Source organism: Panthera onca, chromosome B1 (genome assembly GCF_046562875.1).
Source record: "Panthera onca isolate mPanOnc1 chromosome B1, mPanOnc1 haplotype 2, whole genome shotgun sequence".
Classification (NCBI taxonomy): Eukaryota; Metazoa; Chordata; class Mammalia; order Carnivora; family Felidae; genus Panthera; species Panthera onca.
In genome coordinates this window covers 124,106,723-124,126,139 of record NC_138342.1, presented here as the reverse complement: position 1 = coordinate 124,126,139, position 19,417 = coordinate 124,106,723, and the positions used below count along the sequence as shown (strand labels likewise).

The following is a 19,417-nucleotide window of genomic DNA, read 5'->3' as shown; positions in this document are numbered from 1 at the left end:
AGACTGTGAATTAAGCAGGGCTTTGTAATTTGTAGTTGGACGGGTGGAAAGAAAAGAAAACATTGTCAGGCCTCTTTTGCTGCCTATGTATTGTTGGCTAATTGAGTTCATTAATTGAACTCAAAATTGTTGGATACCTGCTATGTGCTAGATTAGTGGTTCTCAAAGGGTGAACCATAAGCTCAGCAGCACCAACTTCAGTGGAACCATATTGGAAATGCAAATTCTCAACATCCTCCCCAACCTTCTCTGAAGATGGGGCCAAGAAATCTGTGTTTTAAGAAGCCCTGCAGGTATTTCTGATGGGCTAGAGTTTGGGAACCACTGCCCTAGATGTAAAACGTAGTCACTCTGCTGGGCTCTGGGAATATAAATATAAATGAGATCCTGTCCCTGACCTTCTGGAACATACAGTGTAGTGAGAGAAACAGATTTGTACACAAGAGCAAGACTAAGGATTCTGAGAGGAACAGTGCAAACGCAGAGCCACAAAAGAGGGGGCAGCCGAGTCTGTGTTTGAGGAGGAGGGTTTGGAAAGCATTCCTAAACAAGTGATACGTGAATTAACCCTTAGAAAAGGACCAGAACTTTTCCAGTTGCGAGTGGGGAGGAAAGGTATTCTATGGCAAAGAGCGCGTGAGCACTTGGTGCTGGGTAGACATGCACACATTCCTCAACTTTTAGAGAGCAGCTCCTGGAGCCGCCTGGGTGGCCCAGTCAGTTGAGCATCCAACTTCAGCTCAGGTCATGATCTCACAGTTTGTGAGTTCAAGCCCCTCGTAGGGCTCTATACTGACAACTCAAGAGCCTGGATCCTGCTTTGGATATTGTGTCTCCCTCTCTCTCTGCCCCTTACCCACTCATGCTCTGTCTCGGTCTCAAAACTACACATTAAAAAATTTTTTTTTTAAAAAGCACCTCACCTCCTGGAGAGGAGGGGTTTTGTGTTATGTTCGCTGTTGGATTCCCAATGCCTAGAACATGCTCCTGCCTCACAGGAGGCACCAGTAACTATTTGAATGATCAAACACAAAGGTCCTGAATTTTCACATGTTTAGTTTTCGCTGCAACATTTCTTCTCTCCATGATATTAAAACAAATAAAACAAACCTAATTGTGAGTTCTCTGCTTCAAAGCATTGTATCTCTAAAAGAAATTAGCCAGTGACCGGATTGTTCATTTAACACACTGTATATTAAAATACGGGTTGGCAGTGTGAGACTATCACCTTTAAATCTGCCAGGGTAGCTCAATGAAGCACAGAGCACTGGCCTGATACATCCTTATCTTGCACCTGCAACTCTATCCAAATGGACAAATTATTGATGCTTCTTATAAACACACTGGTCTTCACAATAGAAACCATGACAGGTTCCTCATTAAAATGTGAAGAACAGAATATCCCTCGCACATACTTCCTTCTGCTTTAGTTAAAATCAACTCTGCATACAAAATGATGGGGTCTTGTGCTTTTCTGGTCATGCTCTCATATGTTACCTGATGCCAGATGCTCACTCTTCTTTCTTCTGTACTTCATAGCGTCAGAAACGTCCCCAAGAGCATCTCTGCATCTTCACATTGACCACCACGACAGGTCTGTTGCCGATTCAAAAGAAAGCACTCATGCCAAATTAGACCTCAGTACTGAGATCTCCTTCCTTTCAGAACCACTTCTAAGAGAGCCATCCTGCGGGATTTCTTCCCCAGCATCACTGCGTACCTAGTCTGGCTTCATGAACCCTGTTAGTTGCATCCCTGGCCAGCTTGCTCTGGCCTCTGATCTGACAAAGTGGGAAGCTCCTCTAACCTGTGTTCCCAACCAAGTAGACCAGAGATCACAGACCTTTTAGAGGACAAAGGGACTTTGGAGATCACCTTTTCTATTGCCTTCTAGGAACACAACCCTTCTAAACATTGAACATGGACATGGTCTATTATGTGATGGATGGAGAAATTAAAATATATAACAAATTTTAAAGCTAAAGCTGACGTGAATTTTCCTTTACCTCTCTTATCTCCAAATGCAATCTTTTAGATAGAATTGGGATTAAAAATAACCCCCAAATTAACTTAATAAATGAAGTGATGTTTTAACTTTTCTCTATTTGATCTCTGCGGTTACTGCTCTCCAGCAATACTTTTTTGTTAAACAAGCAAGCCTTCCAGTGTAGGAGAACTATGATCACAGAGTAGATTTGGCTGAAGACTTGCTTGAACGGGTTTGAGAAGCATAGCCAATTTCACATCATAAGGCAAGTATTAGAGGTGTTAATTACAAGTCATTTCTGCCTGGACCTCAGTTTTCACATCTTTAAAAAGAGAGAATGGGATTCCAAGTCTTTCAGGGGTAGGATTCTATTAAGTTTTAGGTCTTTCCCTCCAGAGCAGCATTAAGGAGCTAAGGAAGGGCGTGGAGGAGGGCTGAGGGCAGAGAACACGCAAAGCTCACTCTACTTCTTATACGCACACACACACCTCCTTCCTTCACGTGGTTCTCATCATGTCTAGATGCCCTTTGTTTCTAGGTGCATATTAGAATTAATTGTGTTACCAGTGATAAATAAGCAGTGGAAAAAATAATACCAGGTGATTGTATAACACCACTGATAATAAGAGGTTTTTAAAATATACTTAAGTTTTGTGTTTTTGTAACTTTAGAAAAAATACGGATACGGTTTTGAATGAGTGTGACACTTTTTAGCACCTTATATTTACAGATTACTTCATCTTGTTAGTCGTGCACAGCTTTATTATCTGCAAACTTATTATCTCTGCCAGGTATTGGGTCAATAAGCACTGGGTTTACAGAGGGAATATAGCTTGATATGGTTATTCATTAAGACATTTTAAAGACACATTAAATAACAGTAGAGTTGAGATAGAAAGGGGAACAGAAGAGCACCTGGGTGGCTCAGTTGGTTGAGCATCCAGCTCTTGATTTTGGCTCAGGTCATGATCTCACAGTCATGAGATTTAGCCCCATGTCAGGCTCAGAGCTGGGTGCATGGAGCCTGCTTAAGATTCTCTCTCTCCCTCTGCCCCACCCCCCATGCTTGAGTGAGAGTTCTCTCTCTCCCTCTCTCTCTCCCTCTCTCTCTCTTTCTCAGGAAGGGAGGAAGGGAGGGGAGGGAGGGAGGGAGGGAGGGGAACAGGGATATGTGAGATTATCTACCCATGAGATTCCAGGCAAGAATTGACAGGTTTTACTTGAAGGTTATCACCCTGAATCCTACTGCCTCTCTCCAAATATTGTGAACCTTATGGATAGAGCATTGAGCTGGATGCTTTTGAACTTGAAAACTTTGTTCTTTAAATTTTATCTTTCAATTCATCCAGTGCCTCAGTTTCTCTATAAAATATATAGTTTTAAAATTTCAATTCTTACCCCAGGAGCATCTTTAGAGTTAATATTTGTGGAAAGAAGGGTATATTTATTAAATACCTTGCACTTCAAAGACATAGTTGTTGTAAAATAGGGTGGAATTACTGGCTTTTAATACTTTGGCTTCTCATAAAAAGAGACCTCTAACATCCATGTAGCATGTAACACACCAGGAATTCTAGGTGTTCTTCACCAGTTTCACTTTTTCTGTTTGTCTTTCTTCATTTCTTTAGTTTATATTGGTTCTGGAGGAAAAGGTTAGGGACTACAGTTTTTGTGAGTTAAACTCACAGCCAGTGGTCAGTGCTGAAGCTAGTATTAAGTGAATGCAGGCCATTGGTGGGCAGAACATACATTCTTGGCATATTGAGTGCATATAGATTGGAGCCAAGGATGGGGACAGAATTTCATAAAATCCACCATGGTGTAGATAAGATTTTGGTAAGCTAGTTCATGCAGGAATTAGAAGTCAGTGAAAACACTGACCCCACATCATTTCATCTGAGCTAATGACTTCATTTATCTAAACGTTTCATTTGTTTCATTTGTTTTATTCTATGCCCTCATTCATTACTACCTCAAAGTCTTTCACAAAAATTATCTTTTAAGAGGTATTTCCAAGTTTAATTAAACATAGGAAATATAAAAATTGAGGTTTGGTCTGCAGGGGAAGGGTAAAAGTTCCAAGTTCCAGGGAGATTACTTGATGGCTTGAAAGAACCTGGCTGCAAAAGGGCCTCATAAAAGAGATAAACATCTATTGAACAGGCTATTGTTTGTCCATAGAGGTTTGAAAGCCAGAAGGAGGTTTCAAAAGCCATTACAAAGTTAATAGGAAGCTTGCAATTCTTGGTGGTTGAGACTAACAGTGAGTATAGGACTGTGTTTACAGATAAACACTACCTATGCTACGGACAGTAAAATCTTTATGAAGCCCAGAGTGCCATCATTAGTAAGGACGAACCAAAAAATGAGGAGGGAGGCAAAAAGAGAGATACACTGAAACTTTACGTTGAAAAATAATTTATGTTCCAAGAATTCCCGTTTCCTAGATTTTGTGTAAGAGTAAATTTTAAAGGTATAGGAGATTCATTGGCTCTGTTTTGAAGTAGAAAAGTTAGAAACTATTTCATTTGCATACATAGAAATGTGATCTTGATAAGAGAATAATGAGACACAGTATGTTTGTCTTAGGGATCTACAGACAAGTGAAATAGAAAGCATACAAACTGTGGATTATAGGTGAAATAGATTGCCATGATTATGGACAGTATGAACAAAGAATGACTTTACTAATCAGCAATGTATTTAATAATAAGCAATTCAAGTTAATTGCAAAAACATAGTTACCATTTTCCCTCAATGGTAGTTTCCCAATAAAAATTATGTATTAAATTACTCAGTCTATTGTGTGCTAAATTCAGAAAATTAAAAGTAACTTCACTTGCTGTTTGTATGTAGCTACCCAATTTTTGGTGGCTGTGAGAGAATTCACTTACTGTGCCATTTAACTAACAGCGATATTTGGTAACCACTTCAAAGTAATTCTAACTCCTCTTATATTCTTGTTTTGCAGCTTGGCTCATCCTCTTCTGTGCCTTTTACATCTATTTTTTCTCAGCTTTTTATGACTGTTGTGGTTCCTCTCATTATTGGACAGGTAAGGTCTCCCTCCAATTTCATCTATTCTTTTTTTGTGTGTGAATCAAATTGTGAATTCTCATGTAATGTCAGGACAACTGAGGCAAAAGATAGCCAGAGGAAGAGACAGTTAAAAGAAAATATAAGACCGTGAAACACAAGGTTTCATCAATCACAATATACCCATATTTTTATTTCTTTATTTAATATCAATCTGCTTTGCAGAGAGCTTTATATAGGGATGCCTGCACAGAATCTTGATTGTTTTAATTTATTATCTCTGCTTTGTAACTACATAGCTCGCTTAAAAATACTTAGTAAATCATTTCCTTATTCTCCTTCTGATAAAGTCTCAGCACTTATGACTATTGTTGGGGAAAAAGCATCTGGCTGGCTGGCTTCCTCACAGCTCTCTTCAATAGCAGTGATCATACTTGTGATCATGTAATTAATAAAATAAACATTTAATTCTATTAGCTCTTAAAATTAGATCTTAGAAAATTTCATTTCCTTTGTCATTCTTATTGAATTAGACTAATAGGAGAAATCCTTATATTTAACCTCTTATAGCAAGTTAATAATAAGCACATAATTGAATTATAACATGCAAATTTAAAAACACTGTAATGGAGCACAGAATTGTACTACTAAAATGAGTGAATCTCAGTGAATCTCAGGAAAACACTGTATGTTAAAAGTACAAATGTTGGTTTAAGAGCAACTAGACTCTAGTTCTTAGTTCTACTTTTTATTTGCTGTGTGACCTTGGGCAGGTCATTTTATCTCCTTAGCTCCAGGTTCATAATTTATCAGATTATATAATGATAGTACCTATCTCAAGGAGTTGTTGTGAGGATTAAATTAAAAGTGGATGCATAGAAAGTTTTCACCATAGAGCCTGGCATCGTCATTTTCAAATTCCCTGTCAATACTAAACAAGAAGCAACTCCTTGAAATATTAACCGTAAATAATTAACTATAAATAATTTGAAATATTAACTATAAATAATGTGTTACATGTACAGACATGTAATATTTACACACTGTCTTAGCTAGGTTCTCTGGGAAACCGTGTGAGACACAGGTTTCCATGCAGGAAGTTGGCTGGGGGAATACCCTTGGGGTGAACACCTTTGGGAAAGTAAGAAAAGTAGGACGGGGAGGAGGTGCAGGATGATGTAGTTCCAGCAAAGGCCTCTAGCTGCTCTGATCCCTCAGAGTCATCCTGTCTAAGACAAGAGTGCCCAGTCTTTATACTCTTGCACTGACTAGGCATTAGGTACTTGCTTCCCTCCACTCCCCGTCAGAGGTATAACCTTGAGAGAGTCTGCTGTCTTAGCAGCAATTCCCATAGAGGCACTCAACTGAGATCTTTGGGACAACCAACATGCCCTGCAGATATGGGAATAAACACTTCAATCAAACGTACAGCATCCACTACATGCCCCCATTTTTTTTTTTTTTTAACTTTCATGCTATACTTAGAAAATGGACTAAGTTTAGGGTTAAAGGGAAAGACTTAAAAGTAGTCGAAGAATACCATTTAATTAAATATAGAATGAAGGGTGCCTGGGTAGCTTAGTTGGTTAAGCATACAACTCTTGATTTTGGCTGAGGTCATGATCCCAGGGTCGTGGGATTGAGTCCTGCTACAGGCTTCACACTGAGCATGGAGCCTGCTTAAGATTCTCTTTCTCTCTCCCTCTGCCCCCTCCCCTGCTTGTGTGCTCTATCTCTCTCTCAAAAAATTAAAAAAAATAAAAAAAAAAAAAAAAAAAAAAAAAATATATATATATATATATATATATATATATATATATATATATATATATAATGATACTTGGAAAACTACTTCTCCTACAGTGCTGCTCACGTCACAGGTATTCTGGATAAATATTATGTCCCCTGCCTAGCCCAATGTGGGGCTCAAACCCACGAACCATGAGACCATGACCTGAGCCAAAATCCAGAGTTGGCCGCTGAACTGACTGAGCCACCCAGGCTCCCCTCCCTCGTTGCTCTTTATTGTAGCACCTTGATTCTTTTCTTGACCTTTGCCACAATATATACTTACCTTTTGTTTGCTTGTTAACTGTTTGTCTCCTGCATTAGACTATAAGCTTCCTGAGTACAGGAGCCATATTTGTTTTGTTTACCATTACATACACAGACCATAGGCACCCAATAAATAAGTGTGGAATGGGTGAGCAAGGGAATGAATAGGTGAGAGTTTTGTGATCAGTAAGGGAAATGCTGTCTTATAGAAGCATAACAGAACCCACCTGCCCTTCTCAGCTCTAGAGAGTTCAAGCTGTGGATACTGTTAGTTTAAACCCATACTTGTTTTCTCGGTTCTGAAAATAATTCCATATAACCTGAGGATCATATATTCTTTTCTTAGTGGATCTTGGAAATATCTCTGTTAATAAATGTTTGGCTTAAAACATATGGACCAAAAAACCCTTTGTCTATCTTCTAGTACCACAGTCCTTTAATGGCTTTTTTCAAAGAGGAAAACGGTTACATATACCTGCCCACCTCTTGTATTCTAGTCTTAGGAATTAACAATCACACCCCCAGTCTCCAGCTTTAGTAGCCACCCTGCCTCCTCTTTGTCTGTACATCCTCACTCCCTTACATCCAGGCAGTCACTAAACGTCTCCATTTCTGCCTCAGAAATCGTTCAGTCTGGCCTCTGGGACCTCATTCACACTGCCAGAGAGGATGCCACCACTTTGTCATCTCTCGTCTAAATTATTGCACTTTCAGAGTGTCTCTCTGCCCTAAGCCTCTTCTGATTCCCAACCAGTGTCTTCACTGCCTCCAGGATAACCCTAAAAAACAAATCAGATTATCTTGTTCTTCTCCTTAAAAACGCCCATTCCTTGTGTGACTCACAAAACCCTTCACAGTCTGGCCCCACCCTGTTTCCTCAGTGTCACCTCCCACCATCCCCTTCGTGATGGCACGTCCCGTGCCAGGCCACATGTGCTCCACTCTCTCACCTGCTCATTCCCCTTCACTGCTCTCTGTTTTTCAAAGGCTTATGGTTCCCATCTTTTCCACCAGCAAACTGCTATTCATCCCATAAGACTCAGTATATAGACGTCTGGTGTGCAGTCAACCTGCTCCAACTCCCCTGATCTAGACTAAATGCCAGTTCTCCCATTGTACTTGATTCATAAATTCATCAGGAGAGATTATAATTGACCTGTGAGCTTCCTAGAAGCAGAGACTCTATTAGTATATTCAATAGCTAGTATACTATATATACTAGTATAGCTAGAATACTAATATTCAATATTAGTATATTCAATATACTCTATTAGTATATTCACACTCAATAGTACGGTGTGAGCTGTATAAAAAGATTGGCTGAAAAAAACTTTGAACTTACCTTCATGAAACCCCCGGCAGCTATTTTACCTAGATCTCCAGCTCTACTGGAGAAAAACACATAATTGGTCTCCTCTTGTTTCAGATTTATGACCCCAAATTTAAAATGTCACTTAACACTTCCTAGAAATCCTACTCTGCTTCTTTACAAGATTATGTCACCCTATCTTCTATTTTCAGGTCTCTTTTACTTCCCCTAATACTCTTCCACTTGCCCATTTCACTTGGGTTTCACTGACCTTTTGCTTCTGTTTCTCAAACATGCCAACTTTGATCCTGCCTTAGAAGCTTTGCACCAACTGTTACTTCTGCTTGGAATACCTCACCTTTCACCTTCGCAGAAAGACCTTTCCTTACCCCTCCTCCAGTGGCTGCCTGTTCACAGCAGTCACTCTCATATCATCCTACTTAGTAGGGATCATTATCTCCCTCTTGTTGATTTGTTTATTGTTTTTGCTTCCTATTTATCTTCTTAAATAGAATATAAGCTCTGTGATACTGGGGACATTTTCTGCTTCTTTATCTCTGTATTTGTTTGCAATCAGTTGATTCCCCTGGACTTTGTGATGTGATCTTTGAGGATCTTAGAAAGGCTCATATATACTTCTTCAGAGGAAGTAGCTGAGGCAAGGTGGTCTCATTTCTCAATTATAACTAGAGACGCCACATTATGAAAGTAAATATTTCTATTTAAATGAGATTTTTATCATTTTAAAATTAGTCTTTTTTAATCTAAATTTTAAAATGAGATTTTTATCATTACCTTTTAAATAAACAATGGGAAGAAGAGGGAAAAGAAAAAGACCAGGAAGGGTGAGTTGAAAATATTTTCCTTCAACTTTTAGTGATGATAAAACTTTATCATTTAATTTTTTACTTTTTATATTTCTGAGAGTTAATTTAATTTTATTTTGTGTGTATGTGTGTTTTCTCCATACAGTACTTCTTTTCGGTTGAAATCATTATTGACTGACTGCAATGTGTCTAGAAATAAATACAATGGTGTTATTGTATATTTCTTTTTTCTTTATAAAACCTTCAATACATCTAAATCCTTGTGACAAATACTTATTTCATGCATTATATTGAGAGAGTTACGAATAAATGTTAATGAAACAGAATACCCACCACCTCTGAAAAATACTTTTCAAAACAGCACACTAAACCCCATTTTTTTTCTGTAAACTTTTGAGGTTGGCTTTTCATAGTCTTTGGCTAAAGCTGAAGGTAATGTTATTAATGCTAGTAAAACTTTGTACTTACAAAATTATATTAGATATGAACTATTTTCATTACTTCACTTGAATGGCTTTGAGAGAAAAGAAGCTGTTACATTATGCAGTGGGATATACTGGTAAACAGTGTTGTGATAGAAACATCAGCAAACTGGGACTTGGAAATAAGAACAGCCATTATTCACCATGTACAGGCCCTGTTTCTGAGACATTTGTTTATTTAATGACTTAATCCTCCCTGTGACTACTACTATATCCAGTTTACAGATGAGGCACAGGAAAGTTAAGGAATTTGCCCAAGATTATAAAGAAGCTCCAAAGTCTATAACTTTAACCATTATGCTGTTGTTTCCTGAGGAGGCAGAGGTGATATTCCTGCTCATATCCCCCTCACTGACCTTTTAACATTATATGCAAGTTGTTTGGGCTCTCTGTGCCTTTGTTACGGACTGTAAACTGAGAAGGATAATATCTGCACAACTTCTCTCGTGAGACGGAAATTAAATAATACTTAAGTAGATGATGGGTGTTTACTGTTCCCATGTATTTTTATTGTTTATGCTTTTTAAGAAAGTATACAGATATTATTCTTAATCTACTCAATATTTAATGAAAATATTTTTAAAGAAAAGTGTTACATAAATTGGATTCGATTTTGTATACCTACCTCTACATTTCAACAGACTATTAAAGAAAACACAAAACACTTTATGAAAATATATGGATTCAGTGGAATCGAGGATAAAAATTAAAGAAACAACCTAAAGTCACCTTGAAGCAAAATAAATCTTTAAAATTCAGACTTAATATGAAAAATTATCCGTCATATATCCCCACTCAAAAATCAATTTATAAGTATAAAGACAGAGTAGAAGGAAAAACCATGAAAATACCCTGGAAAAAATTGGAGAAAACTAAAATGATGAATATTACACTTCTCTGTTATCTCAGTATATTAGCATTCTTCACCTAAGACATATCTTCTCAGGTTTCCAGATTGGAGGTCATAAAGTAATTGATATGTGGCTTCGCTTATTAGAAGTACTGGGGGTCAGATCTGAGTTTCCCTTTAACCCTTCCTGGTGTTTAATTTAAAATAAAATTAGTCAGTCAGAGAAAGACAAAAATCATATGACTTCATTCATATGAGGACTTTAAGAGACAAAACAGATGAACATAAGGAAAGGGAAACAAAAATAATATAAAAACAGGGAGGGGGGACAAAACAGAAGAGACTCATAAATATGGAGAACAAACTGAGGGTTACTGGAGGGGTTGTGGGAGTGGGGGATGGGCTAAATGGGTAAGGGGCACTAAAGAATCTACTCCTGAAATCATTGTTGCACTATATATGCTAACTAATTTGGATGTAAATTTTAAACAATAAAAATCAAATCAAATCAAAATGAAGAAAGTGAGACAATAAATAGCTCCTTGGGGAAGATGTTTTTCCTTCCCTCTCCATAGGGAAAAGCAAGTCAATGAGGTTTTGTCAACTAATGTTGAATGTCTGAGTTTCTTTGAGCTGTGTAGAAGGTACAGATGAATTAGAATAAATTCTGAAGAAAAGCTACACCTGGCCACTTTAGGAAGATGCCTTTTCCCACCTCATCCTGACTTTCCCCACTCCCCCCTCTTCTGAGGCATCTCTGTCAGGTTGGGTTGCTATCTCTAGCAAAGGCTTGTTTCCTATAAGGTTATTAACTGTTTCTACAAGGCAAAGAAATTTGGAGAATTTTAAAATGACATGGATTCTTGACAAATGGAGGATGATTCTGTCAAAAGTATAAATGGCTGAATGAAGAGAAGAGGAGGTTTCTCGAAGTTTATATCCAAAGCATATCTTTAAGGCATATCAACAATACTTCACCCAGTAGTTTATGAAAGGTTTTAACCTTTTTCTTGCTACATGGTACAAAAGCAGCTGCTTTGTGAACTTAATTTTAGAAGAAGATAGAAAATCTCTTTGGAGCCTGGCAAGATATAATATGGTTTACTTAGGAAACACAGACAAATATCACTATAAGACTAAAAACAGTGAAAGACAATCTGTTTTCCCCTAGGGTTATTGTTTCACTTGTGGGTCTGTCTAATTTCCAACTTTCTACTTGTTTTCTGTATCGAGATTAAGTAACCAGCGTTAGCACATTGATGTGTTTAAAAGAAAGATATTTTGGCTTAGGAGGATGCAGGACTTAGGGGTCCATGTTTCTTGACATATTGAAAGAATCCCACTATACTATGAGACTGTAAGTACTTTGTATTGAAGAAAGACATAATAGGGGCACCTGGGTGGCTCAGACGGTTGAGCATCCTACTCTTGATTTCTGCTCAGGTCATGATCTCACGATTCCTGGGTTCAGGCCCCACGTTGGGCTCTGTGCTGACAGTGTGAAGCCTGCTTGGGATTCTCTTTCTCTCCCTCTCTCTCTCTCTGCTTCCCCCCACCATCCTGCCCCTGCTCGGGTGTGCGTTCTCTCTCTCAAAATAAATAAATGAACTTTAAAAAAAAAACTTGAAGAAAGATGTAATTAGGTTGACTAAGCCAAATTGCAGCTTATAAAGTCGATTGATTAGAGATTTTTCTTCTTGGTTTTTAAAATGGCTTTGACTTCAAAGTTATACCTCATTCATATTTATCTTTTTATTTTGTCAGAGAGGTCAGTGGTGGGAGGAGACACTTCTACTTTGGGAATTGGGATCATACATTCTATAACTATTGCAGAGAGGACTTTTGTATCTTTAAGCACTGTATATGCAAACAAGATTGGAGGACAGCATCAGTTTCAATAGTTCTGTGTAATTTCCATTTATTTTATTTCCTAAAGGAGTTAAGTTGTAAAAAATTTGAGCAACTACTAGATTTATGCTACCAAACACAACAGATTATAAAATGACCTTTTAGATGAAATCTCTGTAGTCTTCTAATAAGCAACCACCTACATGGGGACATATCTCAACATGGGGCCATCTGGGGAGCTCAAGCACTATTTTCCAAAATTTGTGTTCTAATGCATCAGTCATAACACTCTGTGACAGAACTGCTCTTACTTCTGTATACCTTACTACATTTTTTAAAAGTAGTCTCTATGCCCAATATGGGGTTTGAACTCACAACCCCCAAATCAAGAGACACATGTTCTACCAACTGAGCCGGTCAGGCATCCCTATACTGTACTGCATGTTAACTTCATAGAAAGAAATGAACACCAGATCAATCACTGTGGTTTGGGATCACATCTACAAAAAGAAAAAAACATAATTTTTTAAAATAAATCCAGCTATTATTTTAATTAAAGATCTGTTTTTTAAAATATTTAACCACGATTTATCTACATATATATAAAAGACTTTCTCTTTCATTCCCACCCCACCCAACCACCGAGGTTTTGTACCTGTACTTGATTCCAACTGGTCTCCCTTTATTAATACTGGTATTTCACTTACAGAGTCCTTGAGAATGGATGAAGTTGATCTAATAGCCATTTGTCAAAAGGTTCTCTTGAGAGTAGTTTACTCTGTTCTTGAGTATCCATGAAGGTATGCTCCATTGCGAATTAAACCTTTTTAGCCACAGAGCAGAAGATGACAGAACCCCATCAGCATTGTCAGGAGAAGTTCCCTGACCTCATTATTGCTAATGGATCATGGTAATTCAGCCTGTTGTGAAATCTCATGTTCAATTATGCAGGATAACGAGTGACTTGAAACTTAATATGTCTCAACTATAGTCCTTCTTACAGGGTTTGTTCAGCTTTTTTCAAAAGTGTACGATTTTAAATAGAGTGGTTCACTTTTATATCCAGGCAAATGTTATCCAGTTTCATATCCAGGCAATATTCAGCCTGTCCTGATTTTAAATCTCTGATTTGATTTTTAAGTAAGAGAGGATTGCTGTGTAACTTTTGTAGGAAACTTAGGACAGGTTTATTCATTTTTAAGTGTTAATTCTGGAATTCTAAATGCAAATGGCATTTGTCTTTGGATTCACAAAAACTCTAGATATTCGGAGTTTGAATTATTTAAACTCCCACAACACATGCACTTTTGCTTTTCAAGCATGAGTTATAATTTAATTAAAAACTTCTGGTGCATTGCTTGCATTTTAAATATTAATATGTTCCATGGATCACTTTCGATTATCTACTGTCTTGAAATTCTTGAAGATGTCAGATTTTTAAGATTCCCAAAGTTGCACTTGGAATTGTCTGTTGAGGCCAAGGGGACTGTGATAATTACACACATCCATTAGGATCAACAGAGGAGATAAACTTTGGGGAGGCTTAATGGGCATGTCTCAGTGACAGCTAGCAAAGAGCATTTGGCATGATTAAGGATGGATTTGAATGCGGTTGAAAATACACTCTCATTATGGACACCAGTGGTAGTTGCACTACAAATGTTAAATCCCCCAGAAGAAGGGTGATGTGGCAGGGAAGCTTTGAAATCCACTGTGGCCATCATCCAAATTACTCTCTTTCCTTTATGTCTTTCTGCTGTCAGAATCACTTTGTGATGCCCAGTTCAACTCTCTACATCTTCGAAAAGAGGCAACCTGTTGATCTCTATGTTTCAGATCGTCCGAAGGTACATCAAGGATTGGCTCGAAAGAAAGAAGCCGCCTTTTGGTGCTGTCAGCAGCTGCGTGCTCCTCACGATCATCTACACAACCTTCTGTGACACATTCTCTAACCCAAATATTGACCTGGATAAATTCAGCCTTCTTCTCGTACTGTTCATAAGTAAGTTGGAAGCCAAAATATCCCTGCCAACCCCTCATGCTTCTCAGAAGCAGAATGTAGTGATCTGTGTTAATTTGATTAGCAAGGAACACTGAGCTTCGTATTATATATGCTCAGCGGCTTTATCATAGGTATCTGTTCTTTAATAAGACATCAGTTATATATTTATGATTATGACTTAATGCCCTTTGTTTTTTGTGTCTGATTTAGAGTAGTTGATGCCAGATGAAAGAAGCCACAATATCTGTCAAATTCAAATGTTAGATGGAGCACTCTTTTGCCAATTTATTTTACTATAACTTTAAGCTAATCTTGCCCTTCATTGTGGGTTACAAGTAGGATGTATAATATCTGATCCTATTATTTTCTAAGTATAATAATTGGCTGTATTAGTTAAAATGTGAGTATTATGGCATCTTTTCTATTCAAATATATACCCAAGGTAATATCATGTCATTTTCAGAAGCAGCAGACTATGAAACGCAAGTAACTGCCAGGATCAAAAATCAACCTTTTATTCCGTTGATCCTGTAATACCAAAGACAACTTTTGTAATTATAATACCTAAGAATCTTTTGTCATTAAGATCAATACAAGTTATTCCAAAATATATATTATACACTACTGCAGCTATGCCATTTCCTATAAATACTCATAGCAAAAACCAGCACTTTCTAAATCGAACAAATTAAATCAGCATGTCTTAAAGAGGGTTTCAGATTTGCAGAGTAGTAGACATCATAATTTATATCTGTGGATACGTTCCTTCAGGAAGAACAGGTTGAGTCCCACTAACCTAAATGATTCTATCAGTTTAGCAATGTATGTTTGTCTTTCTAGTTGAGCTTCCATAAGTTTCAGATAAGACTAAGCAGACCAGTAAATATGCTACAGATATTTTTATAGCCCTAATTTAGATTCAATCTTTTTTGTTTTTTTTCTTCTTCAGTATTTTCTATTCAGCTGAGTTTTATGCTTTTAACCTTCCTCTTTTCAACAAGGTAAGTGATACAATATCTCTGGTGGTTGTTGGTTTTCTAAGTGACAAATAATGCTATTTACTTGGCTTCTATGCTGCTCTGCTGTTCTGGCTTTTCTCCTACCTTCTGGACATTCCGGCTTGCTCCTGCCACCCTCAGGTTGTAGACCTTCCCAAAGAGCTTGTCGGTGGCCCTTGTGTCATCTATTCACGTCACGTGCTTAGGCAGCCTCCTCCATTCTGCTGGCTCGAGCTGTCAGCTTCCTGATGATGGTTTTCAAGGCGGGACCTCCCATTTGGATGTTTTTCCTCAGTTCCAGCACTATTTATCACTCACCGTTTAGATATTTTCACCTGTCTTAACAAGACCTCAGTGTCAAGCTATTCTAAATGGAATGAATTTTTCCCCCCAGTACTTCCCCTTTCTCTCTCATTTGTTCATTTTTAATGGGATCACCATCCACAGAGTCTCTCAGACTGGAATCCTTTGCATCCTTATTTTTTAAATGTCTTGATCCTACCTGTGTAATATTGTTTGTGCTCCTAGAGCCACTTCCCTAATTCAGGCTCTTGTTGCCTCTTTTCTCCCTAGACTATTGCAGTGGATATCTTATAGGTATCTTCATTTCTAAAGTGAACTTGTCTTTTGCATTTCGTACTGTTTCTAGTAACTCAGAGTTCTGAGGATAGCTCTTATCGGAGATCTTCGATGATTCCAGTGCCTATAGAATGAAGTTCATTTTGGGCAGCTAAGTGAACCACTACCAACATTCATGCTGTATAAGCTTCAGGTTGTGGTAAAATCTTTGCTGTTTCTTAGAGGAACCTCAAGCATTCTCATTTCTGTCCCTTGCTTAGGCTATCCTCATTAAATTGGTCTCTGTGTCCTGGCTCATCTTTCTTGTTCTTAAAGGCTCACCTCTAATGTAGCTTCTTACACTAGTATTGTATATTCAACAGACATTATTTAAGCCCTCGGTATGAGAAAGTTACCATAGTGAATACCACAAAGAAGAGATGATTCTGATCTTGCATGAGTTTGCAGACTAGATATACGTACTCTTAGTGGATGGACAGTGAGCCATCCTGAAGTCACTTCAAGAAGGCACTTCCAAAGAGAGTGGTGGAGCAAGGCTTCATGGAAGAGATGGGATTTGACATGAGTTATAAAGAATGGCTAAGTATTCAGCAAGCCAAGATGCAGAGAGGGGGTTCTTGGTGGGGGAAAAACCAATAATGTAAATGTGGACGCACACACACACACACACACACACACACACACACGGTGGGACAATGGGAGTACAAAAAGACTGAAAAATAGGGGCACCTGGGTGGCTCAGTCAGTTAAGTGTCCAACTCTTGATTTCAGCTCAGGTCATGATCTCACAGTTTGTGGGATTGAGCCCCTTGTTAGGCTCTGCACTGACAGTGTGCATCCTGCTTGGGGCTCTCTCCCTCTCTCTCTGCCCCTACCCTGCTCGCACTTTCTCTCTCTCTCTCTCTCTCTCTCTCTCAAAATAAGTAAATAAACTAAAAAAAAAAAAAAAAAAGATTAAGTAATAATAGTAACTAGAGGGTCAGACTTAGGCCAGACTGCCAGGTGACGGCAGTAAGTTGCCATGAGGAAAAGGGTTGTCTTTGAGGCCTGAAACAGTGTCAGAGCCGTGGAGGGTTCAGGCTTCACATTAGGCACTTGGCTCTTACAGCACTTGGTACAGCACGAGCCTGGCTGATTGTAAACAGTCAATAAAAATTTATTGATTGGTGTAATTTGAACCATTTTCCCTAGCTTGTGGTTGTGATTTATAAAGTAAGAGTAAAGCCTGGAGCCATTAAGGCACCGAGAAAATGGGACTTAATTGGGTAAGTCTAGGAGTAGGAGCTATTTTAAAGTTCTTTTGTAAATGATTTGTTATGTCATCCTAGAAAAGATGTTTGCCTTTCCCCAGCTGTTTGTTTCCTGATCCTTGTGGCAGAAGTAATAATCAGACGCACTTATTCATTCTATCCCATCAGACTGGGGAGCATGCATATATCCTGTCAGTGACTGAAAACATCTTGCAAAGCACAGAGTGGCCACTACAGGAATTGCTGAAGGAGGAGTGGGGCTGGGAATGGTGTGACAAGTGGTTGAATTAAAACTGAGAATTTTCAGTATGGAGTAGACTGGATTTTCATAAGGCCTTGGGGTTTTAAGACCCTTTCTTTCTGCCTTCAATGAAGTTCTGTTGCATTTTGAACCTGCCTGACCCACTGTCAGAATGCACATTCTTTGATAAACAGCAGAATAGGGAGTGGCTATAATCCTGCTCCTCAGTAAAATGATTATATACCCCCAAAGCATTCCATTAGAATTTGGGGAATTTTCAATTGAACAAAATTTAGAAGATGGTTTTTACTTTTTTTTTTCCCCCTTCACTATAGGAGACTTCATTGTGCCTAAGGATTTTATTGGAGGAATGAAAGATACCAATGGTTATTGAGCCCTGCTCTGTGCCAGGCACTGTGCTAGGGACAATGCATATGTTCTTTCATATAAGTCTGGCAGCAAAGACTATGATACTCTACATTTTTATTGATATTTTGCTGATGAGGCCCGTACATAAGAGTAGTTTAGTTTAATAACTTGCCTAAAATCAGATTTTAGTAGTTTTTTTTTTTTTTTTTTCAAAGTTTATTTATTTTGATAGGGAGAGAGCACAAGCAGGGGAAGGGCAGAGAGAGGGAAAGAGAGAGAATCCCAAGCAGGCTCCGCACTGTCAGCACAGAGTGTGACGCGGGGCTCGATCTCAAAAACCATGAGATCATGACCTGAGCCAAGATCAAGAGTCGGGTGCTTAACCAACTGAGCCACCCAGGCGCTCCAAGATTTTGGTAGTTTAATAAAAGATGGCAAATAGTACATGTAGAATTGAAATCCATTGCCATTGGCCATTTGCCCATACTTTTTCCACTGCACTAAACTACTTCAGTTACTTTTAAAATTCATAAGTGCTTGCTTTGGTTAGGGAATTGGTAGATAGTATTTAACTGGATTCTTCCAGTTCACTCACACAAACAAATTAGTCAAAGACACCAGGGGTTTAAACTCAGGCCCACCAGTTTATACTCTATTGAGTTTCATTTTCTCTTCCTCCTTTTTATTCGTTTCTACTTAAAATTAGTAAAAGTAGCCTGTGGTTTCTTTTTCATCTATTTCTTACCAACTTACTAAATCTAAAACCAGTCCAGATATCAACAGACAAAAATCTCAACATGGACATCGGTCTGTATTTTTTTTCTCTTAAGTGTATTTATTTATTTTGAGAGAGAGAGTGTGGGGGGAAGGAGCAGAGAGACAGAGAGGGAGAGAGAGAATTCAAAGCAGGCCACACTGTCAGCGCAGAGCTCAATGCGGAGCTCGATCCCACGAACCGTGAGATCATGACCTGAGCCCAGATCAAGAGTCAGACATTTCACCACCTGAGCCGCACAGGCACCCTCCTCGTCTGTCTTTTTTTGTATACTGCATGCTACTGACCCCTGATGACGTAAGGTTAGCATAAACCAGGAGACACCCAGCCTGGAAAATTCAACTTTCTTACAACACTCCTCCCACCTGATTAACATTTCTTAGATTTACTGACCTGACGTGTTAACCATTCTAGTGTCTGGAAAGTACACTTCTACTTTGAGTATTTAAAATAAATTTGAGAAAAATAAATAAATAAAATAAAATAAAAGAACATTTGAGAGTTACTATGCTGTGTTCTTATTTATCTGTCCACAAAATAATGTCAGGGTTAAAAATTCCAATTCTGGAGTCAGACAGACATGAGTTCCAATCCTGTTTAATAACTCTGTGATTTCTGTCATTCCTCATTTATAAATGGGGATAGTATTAGTGCCTACCTCGTAGGGTCATTTGGTGAATTGGATAATGCACTCACGAAGTCCTCATCCTAATTCCTAGCATACAGTAAGTGTTCAATGAATGTTAGCAACTGTCGAATATTTATTGTACCAAACTAATTTATCTATACTGTTTCAAAAACTAACGATG

The 19,417-nt window shown here is 38.3% G+C and overlaps 1 protein-coding gene across 2 annotated transcripts in view; it reads left to right on the top strand.

Moving 5' to 3' along the window:
• SLC10A7 (solute carrier family 10 member 7) overlaps positions 1 to 19,417 on the top strand; it is a 250,997-nt gene that overhangs the window by 194,319 nt on the left and 37,261 nt on the right. For both annotated transcript variants that reach the window (XM_060654029.3, XM_060654028.3), the window contains 3 exons: positions 4,959 to 5,042; positions 14,231 to 14,396; positions 15,346 to 15,397. In XM_060654029.3, coding sequence (XP_060510012.1) covers positions 4,959 to 5,042; positions 14,231 to 14,396; positions 15,346 to 15,397 — 302 coding nt within the window. The remainder of the gene's footprint in view (positions 1 to 4,958; positions 5,043 to 14,230; positions 14,397 to 15,345; positions 15,398 to 19,417) is intronic.